This window comes from Gordionus sp. m RMFG-2023, chromosome 2 (genome assembly GCF_954871325.1).
Source record: "Gordionus sp. m RMFG-2023 chromosome 2, tfGorSpeb1-WG-v2, whole genome shotgun sequence".
Lineage (NCBI taxonomy): Eukaryota > Metazoa > Nematomorpha > Gordioida > Chordodea > Parachordodidae > Gordionus > Gordionus sp. m RMFG-2023.
The window spans coordinates 14,071,563-14,096,135 of NC_088776.1; the positions used below are offsets into that span (position 1 = coordinate 14,071,563).

At 24.6% G+C, this 24,573-nt stretch overlaps 3 protein-coding genes and 1 long non-coding RNA gene across 4 annotated transcripts; 2 read left to right on the forward strand and 2 right to left on the reverse strand.

Annotated features, from left to right (window-relative positions):
- Positions 1–382: 382 nt before the first annotated feature.
- On the forward strand, positions 383–3,994 carry LOC135924100 (cAMP-dependent protein kinase type II-beta regulatory subunit-like). Its single transcript, XM_065459145.1, has 13 exons — positions 383–662; positions 875–910; positions 951–1,003; positions 1,588–1,671; positions 1,741–1,782; positions 2,297–2,361; positions 2,633–2,786; positions 2,835–2,936; positions 2,999–3,073; positions 3,133–3,201; positions 3,265–3,310; positions 3,366–3,434; positions 3,912–3,994. Exons 1-13 carry the CDS (start codon positions 383–385, stop codon positions 3,992–3,994), a joined length of 1,158 nt encoding a protein of 385 aa, XP_065315217.1.
- Positions 3,995–8,136: 4,142 nt separating this feature from the next.
- Positions 8,137–9,142, forward strand: LOC135924858 (glycine cleavage system H protein-like). The gene is made up of 5 exons (XM_065459983.1): positions 8,137–8,252; positions 8,292–8,371; positions 8,450–8,513; positions 8,709–8,840; positions 9,015–9,142. The coding sequence occupies exons 1-5, from the start codon at positions 8,180–8,182 to the stop codon at positions 9,107–9,109; spliced, it is 444 nt and encodes a 147-aa protein (XP_065316055.1). The 5' UTR covers positions 8,137–8,179; the 3' UTR covers positions 9,110–9,142.
- An 878-nt stretch (positions 9,143–10,020) lies between these two features.
- LOC135924101 (uncharacterized) lies at positions 10,021–19,213 on the reverse strand. The gene is made up of 13 exons (XM_065459146.1): positions 19,178–19,213; positions 19,065–19,136; positions 18,985–19,020; positions 18,896–18,906; positions 18,730–18,851; positions 18,614–18,685; positions 18,512–18,571; positions 17,664–18,467; positions 17,357–17,621; positions 17,220–17,299; positions 10,738–11,024; positions 10,350–10,488; positions 10,021–10,205 (listed from the first exon to the last, which is right to left on the reverse strand). Exons 1-13 carry the CDS (start codon positions 19,211–19,213, stop codon positions 10,021–10,023), a joined length of 2,169 nt encoding a protein of 722 aa, XP_065315218.1.
- A 798-nt stretch (positions 19,214–20,011) lies between these two features.
- LOC135925253 (uncharacterized) lies at positions 20,012–20,601 on the reverse strand. Its single transcript, XR_010571592.1, has 5 exons — positions 20,486–20,601; positions 20,383–20,445; positions 20,175–20,343; positions 20,089–20,124; positions 20,012–20,049 (listed from the first exon to the last, which is right to left on the reverse strand). It is a non-coding gene; the product is annotated as an uncharacterized LOC135925253 (long non-coding RNA).
- Between the last annotated feature and the right edge of the window lie 3,972 nt (positions 20,602–24,573).

The window sequence follows — 24,573 nt, forward strand, 5'->3', positions numbered from 1 at the left end:
TATATATAAATAAAAAATAATTTTTTCGTATGTTCGATCACTCAAAAGATAATATATATTTTTTATGGAAAGAACCAAACATGGTTACTTATGGACATTACTCTACATAAGAACAGTTTATTTCCAATTTACACATAAAAATGCACTTTGAGAGAGAGAAAAAAAATCAAAAACGATTTTATACCAGGCTTTTATATATATAGTAAAATTGACAGAACAAATAGGTAAATTGAATCGGATAATATAGCAATATAATAAGAGGTTGTCCCATATATAATCACTAGACTTTATACAACAAAAGAATGTTCTATAAAAAAAATATACATATAACTAATTTTTATAACCGTGTAAATAATAATAATAAAAATTTTTTTTTAAGAAAATGACTAATAATGTAAGTAAAGCTGTGCACGAAGAATTAAATGATATTCTGCTACAATTTTGCGTAAGCGCAATCGAAGAAAATCCTAGGGATCTCTGCGAATTTGGATTGCAATTTTTCACAAACTTAAGTCAGTCACGTGAAAACAATCCTTCCAACTCCTTAAACCAACCTTCAACAAGATATTTAGACAGCGAAAATAGCGTAATTAGAAATAATATTAAGCCGGAAAAAGAGGATTCTACTGAGGAAGATTCGTTACAAGAATTACCAGCTCACGGTAAATATTATATATGTGTTTTTTTTCTTTAAACAAGTTTATAAAACATGTTTTTTAAAATATAAAAATATTATTTTAATTTCGGGAGCGACTTTGTTATTGAACTTATCTCTCAAAAAAAATAACCAAAATGTCATAATAAGATGTCCCTTATTTTCCAAAATAATTATATAAATATAACCAATATTTCTTTTATTTTTTTAAATAAAAAGCTTATCCCAAACCTATTAAGGATCGCAGAAAATCCGGTAGATAGAATATCCTAATCTTAATTTTTTATTTCTAAAGTATCGGCAGAGGCTTACAATCCAGAAGAATGCACTCATGATTTGACTTCTCGAGTAAAAATTATTTATCTGGTGTAAAAATTGTAGAAGATCTATAAGCCTTATAATTTTAAAATAAATTTATAAACTCTTTAAATTTAAACCTCGTTTCTCTTGGTTCGCTAGTGTTAAAAAAAATGTTTATTTTAGCTAAGCAATTTCTCACTCCTATATCAAGGTGTCCAGTGTTTACATAAACATCTAAGGAGGCAGAAGGGTTGGTGGGGGGGGGATGTTAGGAACTATTTGTCTCCATACATGGTTTATAGAATAGTAATAGGAGGAAAGGAATTTAAAAAAATTGAATACTCCACTACTTTAAACATGTTACGCTTATCTGATTGAATTTATATTAAACGCGATGCGACACGAATAAAGTCCTAGAGTTTATAAAATCTTTTAAAGCGATCCATTTCTTTTACATATTGATTTTATCTTTTTATTCAATCGTGATGATAATTTAATAATTATGTATTAATAAATAAAAATTAATATCATTATAAGATTTTATAGCCCTAGCTCAGCTGTTAATTCTCGCATATTTAAATTCACAGCCTCACCCTATTTTGAATTTATTATAATTATTTAAAAATAAAAAGGTTATCTTTCCAAAAAACCCTGATCAAATCGAACGCATAAGGAATATCCTAAGAGACGTGTTTATATTTAAAAGTTTAGATGAGGTAATTTATTTTATTTTTTCAAAAATAAAATTTTAATTTATTTGGGATAAAATTACAATTATTTTTTAGGAACAAATGCTCGAGGTGATAGATGCGATGAATGAGAAAAAGGTTATAAAAATTTTAAATATCTTTTAAAAGAAAATTTACCCCTCTTCTGTTCACTGTTCCATCTAAGGAAAGATTCATTCTTTTAATCTGACAGTTTTCAATTTAATATATATTAATCTATTTTTTTCCTAGTTTTGAATGGGTCTTTTTTTATTGATATTTGTAAACACATTTTATTTATTTTCATTAAAAAATCCAATTCTGAAACTTTCAATTTTAAATCATTCACTGATGCCGTTTTTGAAAATTATAATATTATAGGAAATGTTTTCCAGCACTGTAAAGTATACCTACCCTGTGAATATTTAGTACAATTTCGCCGATAAACTTTTGAGCTGTTCATATTCATTTTTTATATGGATTTTCCAATTAAATTTTTAAAAAATATATATTTCGGTAAGAATCTTTCGAAGTAAATGATTTTAATTGAGAAATCCCCATGGATTTTCATCTGATAAATTAAATTTTATAAAAATTTTAATAACCTTTATCAATATTTAAACATAAAATCAAGGTGCATTCCAGTGAAGTTATTATTAAGCAAGGCGATGAAGGCGATAACTTTTACATTATTGAAAGGTGAATTTGTTATTTAGTCCTCTTTATTCACCTATGTACAGCAATATTTTATAATTAATATAGAAATAATTCTAAAGATTGACAACGCAAGAGCTTAGTGAAACAAATTGCATTCTTTTTATGAGATATTCATTATTATATGATAAATTAATATTTTTCCTAAGTGTCCACTGTGCATCTTTTCTTAATCTTTTATATAATATCTTATATATTCAATAATATATTGTATATTAACTGGATATAAAAAAAAATTGAAATTATCGAAACAAAGTGGAAAGTTTGAAGTTTTTATTAATTGTGATGGGGTTTCTAAAAAAGTTTGCCATTACGAGAATTCTGGAAGTTTTGGGGAACTGGCTTTACTATACAATCAACCCCGTTCAGCAGATATTATCTGCACATCCGATGGCAATCTTTGGGCCTTAGTACAAATTATATTTGGTCACCTAAATATAATCTTCCCATTTTTTTAGGATAGGATAACATTTAGAAGGATTGTATTAAAGAGTGCTTATATGAAGCGGAAAATGTTTGACAAATTTATCCAAAATGTTAAATTGTTTGCGAATTTGACGGTTTATAAATAATATAAACAAACTATATCGAGTAAAAATAAATAAATTTTATAAAAAAATAGGAATTTGAACGCATGAATATATGTGACGCTTTGACTACCCTTTATTTTAACGATGGGGAAACGATAATAAACCAAGTTATAATATTCTTATAAGAAATTAAAAAGATTTTAAAAAAAATAATAATTTAAACTAGGGTGAAATTGGTGATAAAATGTATATAGTTGAAAGTGGAACAGTAAAAATATTGATGAATAAAAATGGGGTATGTTTTATGATTCATAATGTAGAATAACATCAAGTTCCTTTTTCCCATAAATTATTATAGAAAGAATTTTCTTTATCTACAAAGAAAAGGGGAGACTATTTTGGAGGTTTGTTTAAATTTTCTAAAACAGATTATTATTATGAGCTTAAAAAACTTTTTAGAGTTGGCTTTAATCCTGAATCAACCTCGATCAGCGTCGGCATATGCACAAGGACAAGTTAAATTAGCAGGTAATTTTTATTTAGTTTATATCAGAGACGTGCAGGCTCAGCACGGGTCTGGAGGCCGGGCTATATTTTAATTTTTAAATATACCCGGGCTGAACTTAGAAAATTTTTTAAAATATACCCGGGCTGAGCCTAAAAAATTTTTAAATACCCGGGACGGGTAGAGCCTAAAATTCTTTTTTTAAAAAAATACCGAACATTTTAAATCGCCATTAGCTATAATATTTTAAAAAATCGGGGTTGGGCAAAAAAAAATTTTTTTTTAATATCCGAGCCGGGAGCCCTGCAAATAGTACCTCTGCAGGTTTCTGATTTATAAAAAAAATTTTAAATCATTCGCAATTTTAATACATTTGTTTTTCATAATGCTTATTTTAAACTTAACATAAAAAGTAAAAATATTTACAAGATACCTATAACTAATTCCATTTAATTAAACGCAATTATGTTAATTTAATTTTTTTACCTAAAAATTATTAGCACTAGATATACACGCGTTTGAAAGATTATTAGGACCTTGCATCGATATTATGAAAAGGACAATGTTAGGTTACAAAATGTAATGATGAAACAAATAATCAATTTAAAAATTAAATGTTGTATTTTATCTGAATAAAAATAATTATGAATTATATTATGCTGAAGAATAAATTATATTAGTTTACTTTTTTGCTTAAAAGCACACTCACGTATAGAGTTCTGTATATAAATTAGGTTAGCGTAGCCCATCTCAAAAGCCCGTCCCATCTTGGGCCGGCCCAAGATTTATATATTTTTTCCAGCTGTCATCTAATATAAATATAAAATGCATGTAATTTTATATTTATCGTTCATCTATAGGCGCATCCAACAAATACAATAAACAAATACAAGACATTTTATAAGAAATAATAAAATAAAATTAAAAAAAAATATACTATTTTAAGAAAAATAGAAATCCCCCCCCCCCCCCCAAAGCCAAAAAATGCAGATGCCGGATATATTTTTCAAAAATATTATTGTTTATATTAATTTATATTTGTTAATATTTATTCGTCATATTAAATATATATTTAATTACATTTTTTATCGCATTTATTTACTAAGTTATTTTATCAATTAAATTCGATTTTAAGTTTTCCGGCGTAATATTTACTTATTATTTTCAAATTTTTAGTGGCGTAATATTTATCTACCATTTTCAAATTTCTAGTCAAATAATAATTATTTCTGAAACTTCTTGTCCAACAGGGAAAAAGAAATTGCAAGTCCAACGAGATAGAGTCTCTGGCATCAAGCAGTAACAGCTTAAGGAGTTAGAAAAGCCAATTATTTGCTATTACTGAAATATCACAATGGCCTGAAAGAAATATTTCCTCAGAAGCAAGAAAATTATTGGATACAAACAATGCTTATTCCAAATTTTATTTCTCATTAGAATGTATTATTTAATTATACAATTATTTTAAGTATTACTTTTCAAAAACATGACATTGACTTGATTAAGAAAATGAGAATAGCGGAGAGCATTTTATCAGAACTCAAGGAAATTAGGGCTAATGTTGATGAAGAATTTCTATATTTTATATTTTATTGTTGAGTCAAAAGCAGAGCTATACGTGTTTAATATTTGTCTCCCTCGACTTGTAGCAAGGCAAGCTCATCGTTAAAACATTAATATAGGATCAGTAGAAGAGTATATCTTAAATCAGATACATTTATAACCCAAATAAATGAATTTTTAATTCATCATGCAGCACTTACTAATCTGCAAATAACTTCCACAAAAGCCTTCCCAACCTTTTTCAGATGGTGATAGAAAAAATAAATATTTGTTAGATTTTTATTATGTATATGTTAAAGTATCTTATGATGCCTTACTAGCTGAATAACTATGTTTATAAGATTAACTATGGTTAATATAGTCCCAAAAAATGTTGTAGATGCTCTGCATTATTTCAAACACATTTTAGATTAAATTCCCAATGTATTAAAAGGGTTTATAAACTCTTCCCATTAGTAAACTAATGAGAGAACATTCTCTTTTTTAAGAAGAATAAGAGAGGCCTGGAGAAGTACCATTTGCAGGGCACGGCCCGGATTTTTTTTAAAGATTTTTTACGGCCTGGCCTAGGTTTTTTTTAAAAAATTTCAGGCCCGGCCCGGCTTTTTAAAAAAAAATATTTAGGCCCGACTCGGCTTTTTTTAAAAAATTTTTAGGCCCGGCCCGGATTTTTTTAAATAAATTATATTTATTTTTGATTTTTATAGCTAATAATAGCGATTTCAAATATAGGCTGTTTTAAAAAATACAGCCCGGATTTGGTGTTTTTTTAAAATAATTCAGACCCGGCTTGGGTGTTTTTTTAAAAAAATTTCGGGCCCGGCCCGGGTATATTTAAAAAAATTAAAATAATGTCCGGCCTGGGAGCCGTGCCTGCAGATCTCTGAAAAACATACCAAGAAGTACAACATCTGAAAGTAGATTGAAAGATTTGGATCTTTTGAATATTCATAGGCATTTGACGACAAGCAAGGATGAGATAATTGAAAAATTAGCTCAATCACAACGAAGATTGGATTTTACATTGTAAATTTATAACATACAAAATGCAATTATTCCTAAGAAACTTTTTGTGTAAAGGCTCAAAAAATTCAAATTTCTATTTTGGGTCATTTAAGTGATTCTTTACATATAATTTTTTTATAATATACATTAATTTAAATTGTGTATTAGAAATAGTTATTAGTCCTAATAAATTTATGCTTGATATTTTTAAAAAACAATAATATTTCTTAAAAATTTTTATTATCCCCCTCAGACCAAATTCCTGCGTACGCGCCTGAATTAGAGATAATTATATTATGATTTTCATTATATTAAATTGGATCCCAATAACTCTTTCAAAATAAAACAGAATCGCGATCCATGATAAACAATTGTGAATATATTTTTTGATAAAATATGAGCTAGGTATCTTATAGAAATAGTTCTTAAAGCAATCACATTTATGGTAATTTTTCTATTTTCTAAATACTAGAAAATAAATATATATGTATAATACTAAAATACCTTTCATTGTTATAATAAAGAAAAGAATCATTATTTAAATAAAGTAATAATGATAAAATTAAAGTTAAACATTTATGAAATGAGAATTGAATAATAACATTTCAAGTAACGCCGTAATCTCAAAATAAAATATGTTATAAAAATAATAAGTATTAATGTGAATACTAAAGAGTGTTATAATAAAAATTCAAATAAATATTAAATAATATTATAATAAATAAAAAAAAGATACAAATTATAATATAATATTATAACAAATATATATATAGTGTAATATAAATTAATTGTTAAAAATTTAAGAGGCGTCACTAATCTTTATAATCTCAGTGGGCTCAAAATAATTTTCAAAATTACCTTATTTTTTTAGCCAACATAATCCAAAATTACTTTCTTTGTTTATAGCGAACCAAAATTACTTTTTTTTAGCTAACATTATTCCAAATTGCCTTCTTTTTTTAGTGGTATGAAAAAAATTTAAAATTTTGAAGGATCTCTTCAAATTTATCAAGGAGCTCGAATCCCTGCCCCCCCCCCCCCAGTGACACTATTGAAAATCCTGATTAATTTATTGTCGTTCTAAAAATATAATATAATAGCCAATATATGAATAATTTACGTTCACTCGAATTTCTAAAATCATATTTTTAATTTAGGGCCGGGTTATGGACCGAGCCTGAAAGCAAAAATTCTAATATTCATAAAAGTTGAAATAAAAAAAATCAACAAACATTTATTTAAAACCTTAAAAAACAAGACTAGTAATATTTAAAAAAGATAATTTATAATTTCTCTACAGAGCATCATATTCTCGTCTAATTAATAGCTTTAAAACGAGGGTAAAATAATTTGAATATATTTTGTTAATTTAGGAAATTCCTTTCAATATATTCTTTAAAAAGAAAACTGACCTAAGAACCTAAATGCAATTAGGGTAAAATAAGAAGAATCTGCCGAAGATTCAAATTAAATGAATATGAAGCTATTGCTGAGTTTCAACAATATATCGATGAAGAAATTTCTATAAAAAAATTTAAAATTATTGAAATATTCAGCCCATAGAAAACTAATAAATGAAAGATTTATAGAAATTTTTTCATATTATACATTTTTTTATTTGTATAGATATGTAAATTTATGATATTATTTTTAAAATATATTATAAATAATGGCATAGTTAATAAAAAAATTATATTAACATTTATAAACTCTATGAAATCAAATATCAAAAAACTGGTGTGGGGGGGGGGGGGGGTTAAAATATATTGTAAATATTGTCTGGCATGGAACCGATAGATAAAATTTGATCTGCATTTTTTGTCTAAGATATAAATTTTCTTTGGGATCTGTTGTTTTTTATCTAAGGTTTTTAAAATGGAATTACCTTGCAATTCCCTAATGTGCGCAAAATAAACTACGTTTACTAATTGGAAATATTTGTTGCTTTTAGATTTTTCGGCTGCGGCTTTAGATTATTATTGTGCGTTCGATTTTGCCAACACATCTATTCATATACGCAAATAAAGAAAATTAAATGTTTTTTGATAATATATAAAATAATACCCACCCACCCCCCTCCCTCAAAACATTTAAGTAATATATCACTGGTTTTAACAGAATTTAGTGTTGTTTAGCAAATATTTATATGTTGATTGATGTAATACTTATTTTCATCTATCTTATCGCGCCGTATTTGTAAATGCTGCGTATCAGCTGTTTAAAGAAATTTCCGAATATAAATAAGAATTTTCATTTTTATACTACATTATATGGTAAGATATTTAAATATGCATGACTTATAAAAATTATAGACAAATTATATACCAAAGAACATGAATGGATTTTAGTTGAAAATAAATTAGGTACTGTTGGAATAAGTGATCATGCTCAAGTTTGAGAATAAAAAAATATTTATTATATTATACTGTGTGTATTAACTTTTTATAACGAGTTTATATCTTTTTTAAAGAAATCCTTGGGAGATATTGTTTATATTGAACTGCCAGATGTAGGAAAATATTTGAAAAAAGGAGGTTTCATTTTTTTAATAATGCAGCAAATTTATATAATATGATTATTACAAATATGAGAAAACTCTGACTGATCAAAAGAATAACATTATTTGAAAAATTAAGAAAAGCCTAATTAAAAGAGCTTAATTTTTTACTTCATTGTATTTGCAATAATGTATTTTAAATTAAATATATATTTTTATTAACCATCAAAAGATCCATGTGGAGCATTAGAGAGTGTGAAAGCTGCTAGTGAAATATATTCACCAATCACTGGAAAAATTGAATTTAAAAATGAAGAAGCTGAAAATAAGCCATCAATTATTAATGCATCTTGTTTAGATAAAGGTATTTTAACATGTTAATAAAATCATACTTAATATCCAACACAAAAAATGGGAATTTTTGATATTTTTTATTCTTATATGATTTAGAATTTTTTTTAAATCAAAATATTAAAATTGATTTATGTTTTAGATACCATTAATTTTTTAAAAAAATCTATATTTAATTGTGATAAAGGCTGGTTGTTTAAAATTTCTATTGACAATTCTCAAGAATTGAAATCTTTGATGGATGAAGATTCTTATAAAAAATTTTTAAAATCTAAAGAATAAATTAAAAAATATATATTATAAACCACTTTTAACATTTATATTTTGTAAATATATAATGCAATATTTTTGGTTCAAAATAAACATTAGGATATTGTCATTATATTCTTAAAATTTTACCTAATATTATATTAAGTAAAAATATGTGTCCTTACATGCAATAAAATACCATATATATTCTTTTTCTTTGAACAAAGTTTAAAAAAAATATATAAGACTTTTTTTGCTCAGAATTAAATAAAAATCTAAGGTCACAAAATTGAAGATTTTTTAAAGAAAATCAAATATATCTTTTAAAAATATGTTATTTCATTGTGAAAAATTTTTTATGCATAAAAATCACAAAAAATTTACTTATAAAAGTTTGGAATTTGAAGGTAAAATTTAGTAAAAAAACTTGTTTGAGCATTCGAAAAAATCTTTAGAGGTGAAAATCTTTGAAGATTTTTTATTTTGAAGAGCATTTCAAACTGGTTTGAATAAGCAAGATTTAGAATTTTTAAACAAAGCATTTTATTGTGCTTGTTTTTAAAATGAAAGTAATGTATATATATATAGAATTTTTTACCTTTTTCCTTTTTTAAGTATTAATTTCACTTTTTAAATATTAATTATAGATCTTTTCTTCCTTTCTTCTTTAATTATTAATTAATGAATCTTTTCTTCTCAAATATTTCTTTATTCATAAATTTCCATAAAAATAATAAGTGATAGTTAAAACAAAAATAAACATCTTTTTCCTTTGTTGCCACTGTATTTTTCCTTTTTCCACAAAAATAAACAAAATACATGGCTAACAACAGGTTCGTAAATATATATATAAATTAATTATATAATCCTTTAACATATAATGAATTTTTATCATCCTAATACAACACGTCCACCCTATTAAGGCTTAGTATATATAATATCCTTTAATCTTCCTCTTCTAATAATGCCATTTCTTCCATATGACTCAGTATATATTCAATCTCCAATTCATCTTTCAATCCACTTAATAATTCACTTTCTTCCTTTTTCTGTAGCCATATATCTTTCTCTTGAGTCATGACAGGTAATGTTTTCTTCTCCGATTCAATATTCACCTTATTGAAAATTCCTGGATATTTATTTTTGACATCTAAAGAATACTTGTCAAATTGAAACTCTTTAGAAGCTACTACTGTTTTAATCCTTTGTATTCTTTTCCTTCAATTCCGAAATCTTTTCCCTTGACACTGAATTTTTAAATGTCCCCACTTACTATAACAAAAACATTGTCGCATCCGCTTTATATCAAATCGATTCGACAAAATACACTCTTCTTCCTTTTCATCCTCCATCAGTTTCTCCCACGTTATCCTTGTGTTTCCATTCATTTGTTGCCTCCATTTATCCTCCCACTTTATCGACAATGGATAATAATTAATTGGTAATATCACATTTTTCATGATATGTGTCTTAAAATGAATGTATGATACGTTTGCCATCAAATCTTTAAGAAATGCAAAAATAAATATATATCTCCTCCCCCTCCCAGCTCTATGTATAAATTATTCTGCTCTAATTTTTGTTTGATCATGATGACGAATACCCTCCATCCCATTTTCAAATTTTATACGATTTAATTTTTTTCCTAAATTTTCTATTACTATCCCTCTTTCCCATAATTTATCCTTATTATTATAACATCTGGCCCATACCATTTGACCCATTTGATATAATGTACTATTGATTTTCTTTGATAAAACCTCTATATCACATCTTGGTTTTATAAGATCCAATAATACTTTCGTCCTTCTTCCCAAAAATCTTTCAGTTGGAGTAAAACCTCCACTGTTTTTGGAATTATTATAATATAATTGTGCAATCCACACTTCACTTTTTTTATATTTGGCTTTCTTTAACCAATTTTTAACAATGGCCACCATCCTTTCAGCTTTAGATTTTTTTACCTTTAAGTATTAATTATAGATCTTTTACCTCTTCACTTTTTAAATATTAATTATAAATCTTATCTTCCTTTCTTCTTTAATTATTAATTAATGAATCTTTTCTTCTCAAATATTTCTTTATTCATAAATTCCATAAAAATAATAAGTGATAGTATATACATAAATTTCTCTTTTTTAAAACAAAAATAAACATCTTTTTCCTTTGTTGCCACTGTATTTTTCCTTTTTCCACAAAAATAAACAAAGTACATGGCTAACAACAGGTTCGTAAATATATATATAAATTAATTATAATCCTTTAACATATAATGAATTTTTATAATCCTAATACAACAGTTTTCAAAATGAGGGTAGACTAGGGTTGGAAACCAATATTAAAAATCCAATATTAACAAAATATTGTATTGGTATTGGGTCTAAAATATTGGTATTGGTTTAAACAATATTTCCTATTTCTTGTATTGGTATTGCTATTGGTTTATATTGGTAACTATTGGTATTGGTTTAAATTCAAATTACTAATTAAAAGAATAGAAATAGTGATTATAAAACCCTTAATTTCTAGTTTTAAATAAACATGGAAAAAAAATTCATGAAGCATTACCATAAAATCAGGGCTAAGAACCAACTCTCAAAATTTTACTGAATCCAAATTCTTTTTTTAAACACGAATTTATTAGGTGATGTGAATATAAAAAATTTTGATTTAATCATATTTTTTGTGTCAACAATAATAAACGTATTGATTTTGAAACGTTTTATTTAGCACAAAGAACATAGCAAAATAAGTAAACTAAAAATGTAACATAACTGTCTATTTAAAAATATAATGCAGAAGATGATATAAATCTAATATAAGAGGAAATAATTATATATATTTAAGAAGAATCTTGCATGCGCATCTAACTTTTTAGGTACAAGCAAACTTGTATAGTATGCTCATCTAGTGAACAACGTTGGTCTGTTATAACATATCGTCCTTCTGAAAAAGCCCTTTCAGAGCTAAATGAGGTAGCCGGAATTGCTAGATAATCTCTGGCAATTTTTGATAATATTGGATATCTATTTTTATTTAATTTCTACCAATCTAATGGATTTGTATAATTGAAAATTGTGGCTTCATCCATGTATTTACTTATTTCTAAGTTATTATTATTATTATGAGGTTAAACCTGATAAATTTTGTCATAAAAGGACAATTTTTTGTTATTTTGTGCTTCATTTGTAAGTTCCGCTGAATTGTTATTATTTATTTTATAAATAATGTTTTCATTAGTGAGATATCCAATAAGAGTTTCCATATTATTATGCTTTAATAAATGACTTGATAGTTTAAATCTTGGGTCAATCATTGTTGAAATAATAAATATTAAAATTATAATATTTATTAAGTTTTGTTAAGGCAGCTAAAGAAGCTGTCTTTAAAATAGAATTAGCATTATTATTATAACTCCACATGCTCAAAAATACTGGAATATAAAGGAATAATTATTGAAATTGATGGAGTATTAGCACATGAGGCCATCTCTGTAGCAAAATTAAATGGTTCCAGAAATTCTCGGTATATTTCTATATTATTCCAGGCTAAGGCACTAAATTTTCTTCATTGGTAATTTGTAAATGATTGGTATATGTTGTCAAATAGGGTTTGAGCAATATTGCCTTTCAAGCATTTGGTATGTTGAATTCCAACGTGTTGGTATATCCAAAATTAGGTGAAGAAATTTTAAGTGTGGATTTTTTTTCAATAAATATTTTTTCGAGTTTATTAAATTTAGATATAGAAAGTTTAAATTTTTTTTAAAAATTTCTTATTTTTTTTTAAAACTTCTTATTTTTTTTAAAGTTGTATTTAAGGGTTCCAATGCAGCCATGACAGCCAAATGTATTATATGGCAAAAGCATTTGCACACATCAAAATTATCTTTTTGTTTTAAAATTTTTAGAAATGCTAAATTATTTGCATTGTCTAATGTAATGCAAAAAAAATGGTTCCCACACGAAATCGCCAAGTTCAAAATAGCCAAATATTTTTGTACGTAATTTAAAACACCACAAGTAATATAATATTTCCTATATAATAAAATACAAATATATAATATAGTGTAATATAATAAAATATATAATAATAATATAAATTAATAATATAAACTAATAATGTAATACACTATAATACTAAAATAATGTAATATTATAATGTGTAATATAATATAAAATATACAATAATAATTTAAAACCAATATAATAAATATAATACCAATATAATATAATACCAATATAATATAATACCAATATAATATAATACCAATATAATATAATACCAATATAATATAATACCAATATAATATAATACCAATATAATATAATACCAATATAATATAATACCAATATAATATAATACCAATATAATATAATACCAATATAATATAATACCAATATAATATAATACCAATATAATATAATACCAATATAATATAATACCAATATAATATAATACCAATATAATATAATACCAATATAATATAATACCAATATAATATAATACCAATATAATATAATACCAATATAATATAATACCAATATAATATAATACCAATATAATATAATACCAATATAATATAATACCAATATAATATAATACCAATATAATATAATACCAATATAATATAATACCAATATAATATAATACCAATATAATATAATACCAATATAATATAATACCAATATAATATAATACCAATATAATATAATACCAATATAATATAATACCAATATAATATAATACCAATATAATATAATACCAATATAATATAATACCAATATAATATAATACCAATATAATATAATACCAATATAATATAATACCAATATAATATAATACCAATATAATATAATACCAATATAATATAATATCAATATAATATAATACCAATATAATATAATACCAATATAATATAATACCAATATAATATAATACCAATATAATATAATACCAATATAATATAATACCAATATTATTATGTGTAATATAATATAAAATATATAATAATAATAATATAATACAAATATAATATAATACCAATATTATAATGTGTATTATAATATAATACCAATATAATATAATACTAATATAATATAATACTAATATAAAATAAAATAAAACTAATAATATTATACTAAAAAGGTACTACATTCTAATACTATAATTAATCTTCTAAATATACATAATATAAAATAAAAAAAAAAATCCTAATATAAGTATAATATAATAAAATATATATAACTAATAATGTATTACACTAAAATATTATTTAATGTAATATTATAATATAATAAAATCCTAATATAAGTGTAATATATTATAAAGTATATATAATTATATAATATAATATATTTTAATATAAAATATTTTAATATAAAATATATAATAATAATATAAATGTTTTAATCAGGCGTCTTCAATAATATTTGAAATGTAGTGGATGGTGGTCATATTGATTCGGAAGTATATGAAACTCACTTGTCTTACTAGAAACTATAGGAATAAATTTTTTTAAAGGTTTATATTGATTAATAAGTATATGTAACTCACTTGTATTACTAGAAACTATAGGAATATATTTTTATTGATTCATAAGTATATGTAACTCACTTGTCTTACTAGAAACTATAGGAATAAATTTTTTTATTGATTCATAAGTATATGTAACTCACTTGTCTTACTAGAAACTATAGGAATAAAATTTTTTAAGGTTTATATTGATTCATAAGTATATGTAACTCACTTGTCTTACTAGAAACTATAGGAATAAATTTTTTTATTGATTCATAAGTATATGTAACTCACTTGTCTTACTAGAAACTATAGGAATAAATTTTTTTAAGGTTTATATTGATTCATAAGTATATGTAACTCACTTGTCTTACTAGAAACTATAGGAATAAATTTTTTTATTGATTCATAAGTATATGTAACTCACTTGTCTTACTAGAAACTATAGGAATAAATTTTTTTAAGGTTTATATTGATTCATAAGTATATGTAACTCACTTGTCTTACTAGAAACTATAGGAATAAATTTTTTTTAAGGTTTATATTGATTCATAAGTATATGTAACTCACTTGTCTTACTAGAAACTATAGGAATAAATTTTTTTATTGATTCATAAGTATATGTAACTCACTTGTCTTACTAGAAACTATAGGAATAAATTTTTTAAAGGTTTATATTGATTCATAAGTATATGTAACTCACTTGTCTTACTAGAAACTATAGGAATAAATTTTTTTAAGGTTTATATTGATTCATAAGTATATGTAACTCACTTGTCTTACTAGAAACTATAGGAATAAATTTTTTTTAAGGTTTATATTGATTCATAAGTATATGTAACTCACTTGTCTTACTAGAAACTATAGGAATAAATTTTTTTATTGATTCATAAGTATATGTAACTCACTTGTCTTACTAGAAACTATAGGAATAAATTTTTTTAAGGTTTATATTGATTCATAAGTATATGTAACTCACTTGTCTTACTAGAAACTATAGGAATAAATTTTTTTAAGGTTTATATTGATTCATAAGTATATGTAACTCACTTGTCTTACTAGAAACTATAGGAATAAATTTTTTTAAGGTTTATATTGATTCATAAGTATATGTAACTCACTTGTCTTACTAGAAACTATAGGAATAAATTTTTTTATTGATTCATAAGTATATATAACTCACTTGTCTTACTATAAACTATAGGAATAAATTTTTTTATCGATTCATAAATATATGTAACTCACTTGTCTTACTATAAACTATAGGAATAAATTTTTTTTAAGGTTTATATTGATTCATAAGTATATGTAACTCACTTGTCTTACTAGAAACTATAGGAATAAATTTTTTTTAAGGTTTATATTGATTCATAAGTATATGTAACTCACTTGTCTTACTAGAAACTATAGGAATAAATTTTTTTATTGATTCATAAGTATATATAACTCACTTGTCTTACTATAAACTATAGGAATAAATTTTTTTATCGATTCATAAATATATGTAACTCACTTGTCTTACTATAAACTATAGGAATAAATTTTTTTTAAGGTTTATATTGATTCATAAGTATATGTAACTCACTTGTCTTACTAGAAACTATAGGAATAAATTTTTTTTAAGGTTTATATTGATTCATAAGTATATGTAACTCACTTATCTTACTAGAAACTATAGGAATAAATTTTTTTATTGATTCATAAGTATATGTTTATCACTTGTCTTACTAGAAACTATAGGAATAAATTTTTTTATTGATTCATAAGTATATGTAACTCACTTGTCTTACTAGAAACTATAGGAATAAATTTTTTTATAGATTCTTAAGTATATGTAACTCACTTGTCTTACTAGTAACTATAAGAATAAATTTTTTTATTGATTATATTTTCGGATTATAAATTTATTAAAAAAACAAAAGTACAATTGCATATATACGTATATCTTTTGTAAATATAAAAAGTATAATAAAGTACAATTTCATATATACGTATATCTTTGTAAAAATAAAAAGTATAATAAAGTACAATTTCATATATACGTATATCTTTGTAAAAATATAAAAAAGTATTAATATTTATTATATTTTTGGATTATAAATATATTAAAAAACAAAAGTACAATTGCATATATACGTATATCTTTTGTAAAAATAAAAAGTATAATAAAGTACAATTTCATATATACGTATATCTTTGTAAAAATATAAAAAAGTATTAATATTTATTATATTTTTGGATTATAAATATATTAAAAAACAAAAGTACAATTGCATATATACGTATATCTTTTGTAAAAATAAAAAGTATAATAAAGTACAATTTCATATATACGTATATCTTTGTAAAAATATAAAAAAGTATTAATATTTATTATATTTTTGGATTATAAATATATTAAAAAACAAAAGTACAATTGCATATATACGTATATCTTTTGTAAAAATAAAAAGTATAATAAAGTACAATTTCATATATACGTATATCTTTGTAAAAATATAAAAAAGTATTAATATTTATTATATTTTTGGATTATAAATATATTAAAAAACAAAAGTACAATTGCATATATACGTATATCTTTTGTAAAAATAAAAAGTATAATAAAGTACAATTTCATATATACGTATATCTTTGTAAAAATATTTTAGGGCATGATGGAACCCCTCGAGATGGTTATTTGTGCGGGGCCCATCTACATGATACCTAATAAATATTAGAAATATTAGAATGATTGATTACAATTATTTTAAGTTTTTATACCTTGTCCATATAGTTTGGGGAAATAAGGCAGTTTCACCAAGCCACGTATGATCCATATACTCCATAAAACGAAGTAGGGATGGATTGTTAGTTGCCATTGAGTAGCAAGATAAAAGTACCTCGGCCAAATGCTCCTCCTTGCAAAATGGTAAAGTTGTCATCCGCCTAACAACTATATGGACATGGGAGTCGTTCAGGTAGTCCCTAACTAAACCCAAAGCTTGACATTTCCGCCATAAAGCTTGAGAATAATGGAAGAAACATCCTAAATATTTTAAATTATAATTTTCATATATTATAATTTAACCTTTGATCACTATATTTGGGAATACAAATCGAAGAGCAGATATAGCTGCCGCCTCAAAATCTGTTTGGCCAATTGGAGGATTGAAATTAATACCTTCACGGGTACAAAAATTTTTGACTATATGAAAAAGTTGAATATATGTCTCCCTTGATTTATCTGGAAGGAGAGCATATACAACTGGTATCATGATGTTTTCATACATCACGTGTATGGTATAGAGCTGACAATATAATCTCGGAACTATGTAGAAAGTTCCGTCCATATATATTGTCGTAGCAGCTCCCAACAATTTTAACATATCCGTAGTCCCAAAGACCAATATCCTATTAGATTCAGTAGGGATGTGAAATCTTTGAGATCTGGTAGAGGTTGCATATACAGGCGTTAATATTATATCCTCAATTGAATGAGGCATGGAAGGCCTATATTTCTTTAGAAGTCTGTCAATATGACCCCTAATTGATATAAAAGGAGGGATTGCCTCTGGATAATTTTCGATGTGAGTAGTCTCTAAACATCTAATATCGATAGTTTTTTGATAAATATTCATCCTTGTTTCGGTAGGATTTTGGGCAATAGTTCTTTCAAGAACTTCTCTTGTTTTGAGGACCTCAAAATACCCGACATCAGGTTGGTGTTCATGTACACCTGATGAAATGTAAATATGGTCATATTTACATTTTGCAGGACAGCCTTGTTTTCTGCAACGGTACTGAACTACATCCCCCCTTTCATAGTGAAAACGATAGAGATATTCTCGATAAAAGAGGAATGGTTTTCCCTTTTGACCATTAACAAATTGACCTTTAATAACATATATATATTATATCATTATATTATATTTTTACCATAAATGTTTTGATTTATGTCAAGCATAGCATATGCCGCATCTATTATTTCAAAATCATCTATAGTTTATTTAATTTTATTCAATAAAAATATTTAATTACCATCTACATTAGGCAATAAATTTAATGGTGGGCTTGAAGAAGAATGCAATTGTAAATGTGTTACTGTAGCATCTTTAAAAATAAATGATATAAAATAAAATATTGTATTATTATACCTCCTGTTGTCCTAATTTGAGGTATTTGGGGGATAAGATTATTATTTGCTAAAAAAATATTAAGTTTAATGAAAATTTTAAAATACATTGTAAAGGAACAGGGAGCCTTGATACTGTTGCATCTTTAAAAATAAATTATATAAAATAAAATATTGTAATAATATACCTCCTGTTGCCCTAATTTGAGGTATTTGGGGGATAAGATTATCATTTGCTAAAAAAAATATATTAAGTTTAATAAAAATTTTAAAATACATTGTAAAGGAACAGGGAGCCTTGATACTGTTGCATCTTTAAAAATAAATTATATAAAATAAAATATTGTAATAATATACCTCCTGTAGCCCTAATTTGAGGAAATTGGAGGACTCTAATTTGAGGTATTTGGGGGATAAGATTATCATTTGCTAAAGAAAATATATTAAGTTTAATAAAAATTTTAAAATACATTGTAAAGGAACAGGGAGCCTTGATACTGTTGCATCTTTAAAAATAAATTATATAAAATAAAATATTGTAATAATATACCTCTTGTTGCCCTTATTTGAGGAAATTGGATGACTCTAATTTGAGGTATTTGGGGGATAAGATTATCATTTGCTAAAAAAAATATATTAAGTTTAATAAAAATTTTAAAATACATTGTAAAGGAACAGGAAGCCTTGGTACTGTTGCATCTTTAAAAATAAATTATATAAAATAAAATATTGTAATAATATACCTCTTGTTGCCCTTATTTGAGGAAATTGGATGACTCTAATTTGAGGTATTTGGGGGATAAGATTATCATTTGCTAAAAAAATATATTAAGTTTAATGAAAATTTTAAAATACATTGTAAAGGAACAGGGAGCCTTGATACTGTTGCATCTTTAAAAATAAATTATATAAAATAAAATATTGTAATAATATACCTCCTGTTGCCCTAATTTGAGGTATTTGGGGGATAAGATTATCATTTGCTAAAAAAAATTATTAAGTTTAATAAAAAAATTTAAAATACATTGTAAAGGAATACGGAGCCTTGATATTGTTGCATCTTTAAAAATAAATGATATAAAATAAAATATTGTAATAATATACCTCCTGTTGCCCTAATTTGAGGAAATTCGAGGACTCTAATTTGAGGTATTTGGGGGATAAGATTATCATTTGCTAAAAAAATATATTAAGTTTAAAAAATTTTAAAATACATTGTAAAGGAATAGGGAGCCTTGATACTGTTGCATCTTTAAAAATAAATGATATAAAATAAAATATTGTAATAATATACCACCTGTTGCCCTAATTTGAGGTATTTGGGGGATAGGATTATTATTTGCTAAAAAAAATATTAAGTTTAATAAAAATTTTAAAATACATTGCAAAGAATTAGGGAGCCTTGATACTGTTGCATCTTTAAAAATAAATAATTTGTTACAATATATGAAGAAGATATATTCTTACATTTACAAGTGTCAATATGTTGTTTTGTAACAACAATATCTACTAGTGAAAGCTTGGCTCGACCCCCACATTTACATCTACATATTAGGTAAATGTAATTTTGACCATTGCCCTTGATTAAATATTCATAGCCCAAATAGACAATTACATCATTGTTTTTTTGGGTTTTCTAATAAAAATATATAATGTAATAATAATGGTAATTTACTTTAAATTGAATATTTGGTATCCTGGAATAATCTTGTAAATTCATATTGATGCAAAAAGGTTTCTGTTAAATATTATAAATAAAATAATCCTTTCTAAACAACTTTGGCTTATTTTTTAAATTTTAGCGGCCATTTTTTTGAAGCTCTTTTTGGGGATGTTTTGAGGGTGTTATTGGACGTTTTGGCGATTTTGAACATGGCGATTTAGTGGTTATACGAAAAAAATCAATTTTAATATAAAATTAAAAATATTATAAATATTAATAGAATTATCTGCTGATTTAAAAGGAATCAATAAAATCTAATAAATGATTATTTAATTTAAAATCATTATCAATATAATGAATTGTTATGCCCATAAAGGGTATTTTATTTGGAGAGGACCAAATGTCCATTGTTAAGGAAAATTTAGATGTAATGTTAGAAAGTACAGATTTTAAATTGATAAAAGAACTATGATAATGTTTCATAATTTATATTTTTAGTGTTTTTCTAGAAACTAATGTTAGTGAAGGGTTACAATGTGCTATTAAATTTTTAAAAGTGATATCCTCAACTATTAAAAAGGCTAACTTATTTTGAATGAAAAAGTTTATAATTAAATTATTTAAATTAGCTTTATTATTTATATTATTAACTAAAAGTGATTTTATTGTCATAATTTTTTACTGCCAATATTTATTTGTTCACATTTCCTATATAATGTTGGATAGATGGATTTAAGATGTGTCCATAATCCTGAGGTCCCAAAATTGGGAAGTGATATTTTTTTTTTACATTTATTACAAATTGCCTTTTTTTAGTATCACAAGTAGTATAAAATTCCCAGATTTTTGCTGTATTTCGTCTTTTATTAGATATTGATGATTCTTCTTGTTCATTATCGCTATTATTATCAGTACCAACAGCATCTATATTTATTAACTCTATTTGGTTTTCATTTATTATAATAGGATGTCTCCCTCGACAAATATTGCAGATAAAAATCCTGAAATCCCTATTTCCCAACCTCATAGGATTTTCCATGTAAAAAATTTACTTCCATAATAAAAACTATAATTATAAATAACAGCAATATTGATATCACAGTAGTATTTGGAAGAAATAACAGATGTAATAAGTTTATGCAATGAAAGTTTTAAAAAATACCACGATATAATTATCCACGATAAAACCAAATAATTATGTTATTTTTAATATTGATATTGGTATTGGTTAAAATAATTTTAAACAATATATCAAAACCAATATATTTAGGTAATTGGTATTGGTTGTAAATGCAATACCAATATTTAAATATATATTGGTATTGTAAACCAATATTATATTGGTATTGGTCCCACCCCTAGGGTAGACTAAGAATAGTGGGTGAATGTATTCTAGGGCACAATGAAATAAGTCATAAAACTTGTAAAATATTTTATTAATCTTATTTAGTTATAATATTGAAATTAAGGTCATATATTATTTTGATTGATTATAAATTAGTGTTAAAAATCTGTTTAAATTAATCTTTGCTGCTAACATTAATAAATAAAAGCAATGAAGTGTTAAATAGGATAGGAAAAAGGAAATGTTTCAAGTTTGGGAAAAGGCTTGCACATTAAGATTTATGCCATACAAGACCAATGTCAACTTATCTATACTGTATAATTATTTATAGGTTTAAATTAATGGAAACTACATATGGCATGTATTAAAACCATCTGGATTAGGGTTTTGCATCAATATATAATAATAGATTTCCACTTTTTTAAAATTAGTTTAATCTGTGTGATTTTACTAAGAATACATTATATAGGTTAGGGTTAAGGTTATATTTTTAAATAATGGACTGATATACAGTGAAAAAATGTCATTATTGGGGATTAACTTAAATAAGAGCTAGTATAAACTTTCTATGGATACTGTTAAAGGCGTTATTAAAATGTAGTTTTAGAATGTAGAGGTTGTAATCTGCATTGTCGATTGTAATATGAGTAGAATGGGATGGGATGCAACAGGGCAACCATGCTTCCCCATAATATAATTGGCAGGGTTGTAAAAACACTGAAATTAGCTTTAATTCAGTTATACTTATTATTTTTGCTGAATTTAAATAATAACTAGAATAAATTTATAATTATAAAAATATAATATAAAATTATTTAAATAGCTTATAGTAAATTATATTAATTAAAATAAGTTATAATAATTATAATAGAAATTATATAACATTCGTATATCTAATGACTTTTATAAAATATACATAGAAATTTATATATTATTTTTATTTCGTTATATTTTACTTTATCATATTGTATACATATTATTCTCTTTTAAACTTGCAAATTTTTGCAAATATATATATAAGGTAAATTTTTGAAAGAAATAATCAGTATGTTATTATTTAATTGTTATAAATTGATGCATGAAAATAAAATATAATACGATTCAGTGTAAAATAAAAGTATTATAACTATAATCAATATACTTTTAATCTGCTGGCCAGTTTATCAACAATAATAACATAAATTATCACAATAATACACATAGTGCAGGCTAGACAAAATGATATATAAAATTAATACTGATACATATGGAAGAAATTAATGGTGAAGAAAATTTCAAAATAAATGACTAACGGGTCAATTATAAAGTAAAATTACTAAATTTATTTCAGGTTACAAAATACATTGCATTTTGCCACATGTCTAGTCCTTTATTTAGAGGACGTAATAGAAGTGCATGCATCAACCATGGGTATAGGAAAAAGGCGTCGTTAGCAAGGTGCTTTGGAGGCTAAAGCATTTGAAAATTAGGATTACCATATTTTTTTTAATTGGCTCTAACCAATAAATTAATATTTTATATAAATAGCTTTCTTGCGAAATTTTAGGCATAAATATTGTAATATTGTGGCATTAAATTATAGCACCTTTTAGCCTCCCCATTTGCGAAAAACACTACTCCCTTGGTATAGGGCCTAAATAAGCGTAAATGAAACCTCCGATACATAGGGATGAAAATTATAAGGAAATAAAAACAGTGGTGTTAACTTATTTTGAAATATCCAAAATTAACAAAAAATAAGAATAGGAAAATTATACAATAAATCTACCTTAATTTTTTTTAAATTTTCAGTAGATTTTCTAAAGTTTTCAAGGGCTTATTAAGTCCTTTGTGATTCTTCCTATGTTACTGATCCATGCAATCAGCCTAAGACATTAAAATTACCTCCAGTTTTTATTTTAGGTAAAAATAAATATTGCATATTCTTTTTTTATTACAAGAGATTAAAAAAGAATGGAACATAAAATTTTTAATATTATCAGCTTCCATCTATTCATCATTAAATATTTAAAACATTAATTCCTTTTTAAAAAAATATATATAATTTCACGCAAAAAATAATTTTTTATTGACGCTAAAGTGGGGATAGCATGCTCCTTTAATAACTGATATAATACCACTTATTTTTTCCGCCTTCAAGATGACGCTTTATTAGTTTTAAAATCGAAGTTAATAATAGTTCAAATTAGAGGTTGAAGGAGTGCAGTCCAGAAGTCTGCCCCAACCCAGGCAAAGTGATTTTGGGGTCAGGTCTAACAAACAAAATAATTACATGGATAGGCCCAAGTTTTGAATTATTTGATAATTAGGCAAATTTATATCCTTCTCCTTTAAAAAATATTTATAGTCTGGGCTGAACAATTATGGACTGGGGTAAATAACCCAATAGAATTTTCGATTGACTGGTTTGGGTCAACTTCTAGGTCCAGCATCGCAAAAGTGGATCATTTTATTACATTATTAATAAATGATCTAAATGTGTTAGCTAAAACTTAATTTACGACTCAAACTATATGTAACCAAATTGGTTATTAGCTAAGCACTGAAAAATTATTTGGGGTAACTATAGTGAAACGAGTGTCATTTTTAAATATACAATAAAAGGGGGTAAACAAAGTAAGATTTTATTTTAATTTATTACATATTGAAATTAAATATGGAAAGGAAAAGCAATAATTAAGATTAGTCATGTTTAACTGATAAAAATAAATTATTTTGTAAATATATAATTTGGTATCGGTCCGATCCGTTTGTCTTTCTTGTATACCATTTCGCTTCAATATTTCGAAAAATTTCCTAGAAAATTGTAAAATAGCATTATAATTAATATTTACATACAATGTTGTGATGATTTAATG

Excerpts from the sequence above, each read along its gene's own strand:
- LOC135924858 (XM_065459983.1), top strand. The coding sequence starts at position 8,180 with ATGCTGCGTATCAGCTGTTTAAAGAAATTTCCGAATATAAATAAGAAT. Across the intron at positions 8,253-8,291 it reads TTTTTATACTACATTATATG|ACAAATTATATACCAAAGAA; the intron begins GTAAGATATTTA and ends TAAAAATTATAG. Across the intron at positions 8,372-8,449 it reads GAATAAGTGATCATGCTCAA|AAATCCTTGGGAGATATTGT; the intron begins GTTTGAGAATAA and ends TCTTTTTTAAAG.
- LOC135924100 (XM_065459145.1), top strand. The coding sequence starts at position 383 with ATGACTAATAATGTAAGTAAAGCTGTGCACGAAGAATTAAATGATATT. Across the intron at positions 2,937-2,998 it reads AATTGTTTGCGAATTTGACG|GAATTTGAACGCATGAATAT; the intron begins GTTTATAAATAA and ends ATAAAAAAATAG. Across the intron at positions 3,202-3,264 it reads TATTGATGAATAAAAATGGG|AAAGAATTTTCTTTATCTAC; the intron begins GTATGTTTTATG and ends AAATTATTATAG.
- LOC135924101 (XM_065459146.1), bottom strand. The coding sequence starts at position 19,213 with ATGCAACAGTATCAAGGCTCCCTGTTCCTTTACAAT. Across the intron at positions 19,137-19,177 it reads GCTCCCTGTTCCTTTACAAT|CAAATGATAATCTTATCCCC; the intron begins GTATTTTAAAAT and ends TATTTTCTTTAG. Across the intron at positions 18,686-18,729 it reads TCAAATTAGGACAACAGGAG|ATGCTACAGTAACACATTTA; the intron begins GTATAATAATAC and ends TTATTTTTAAAG.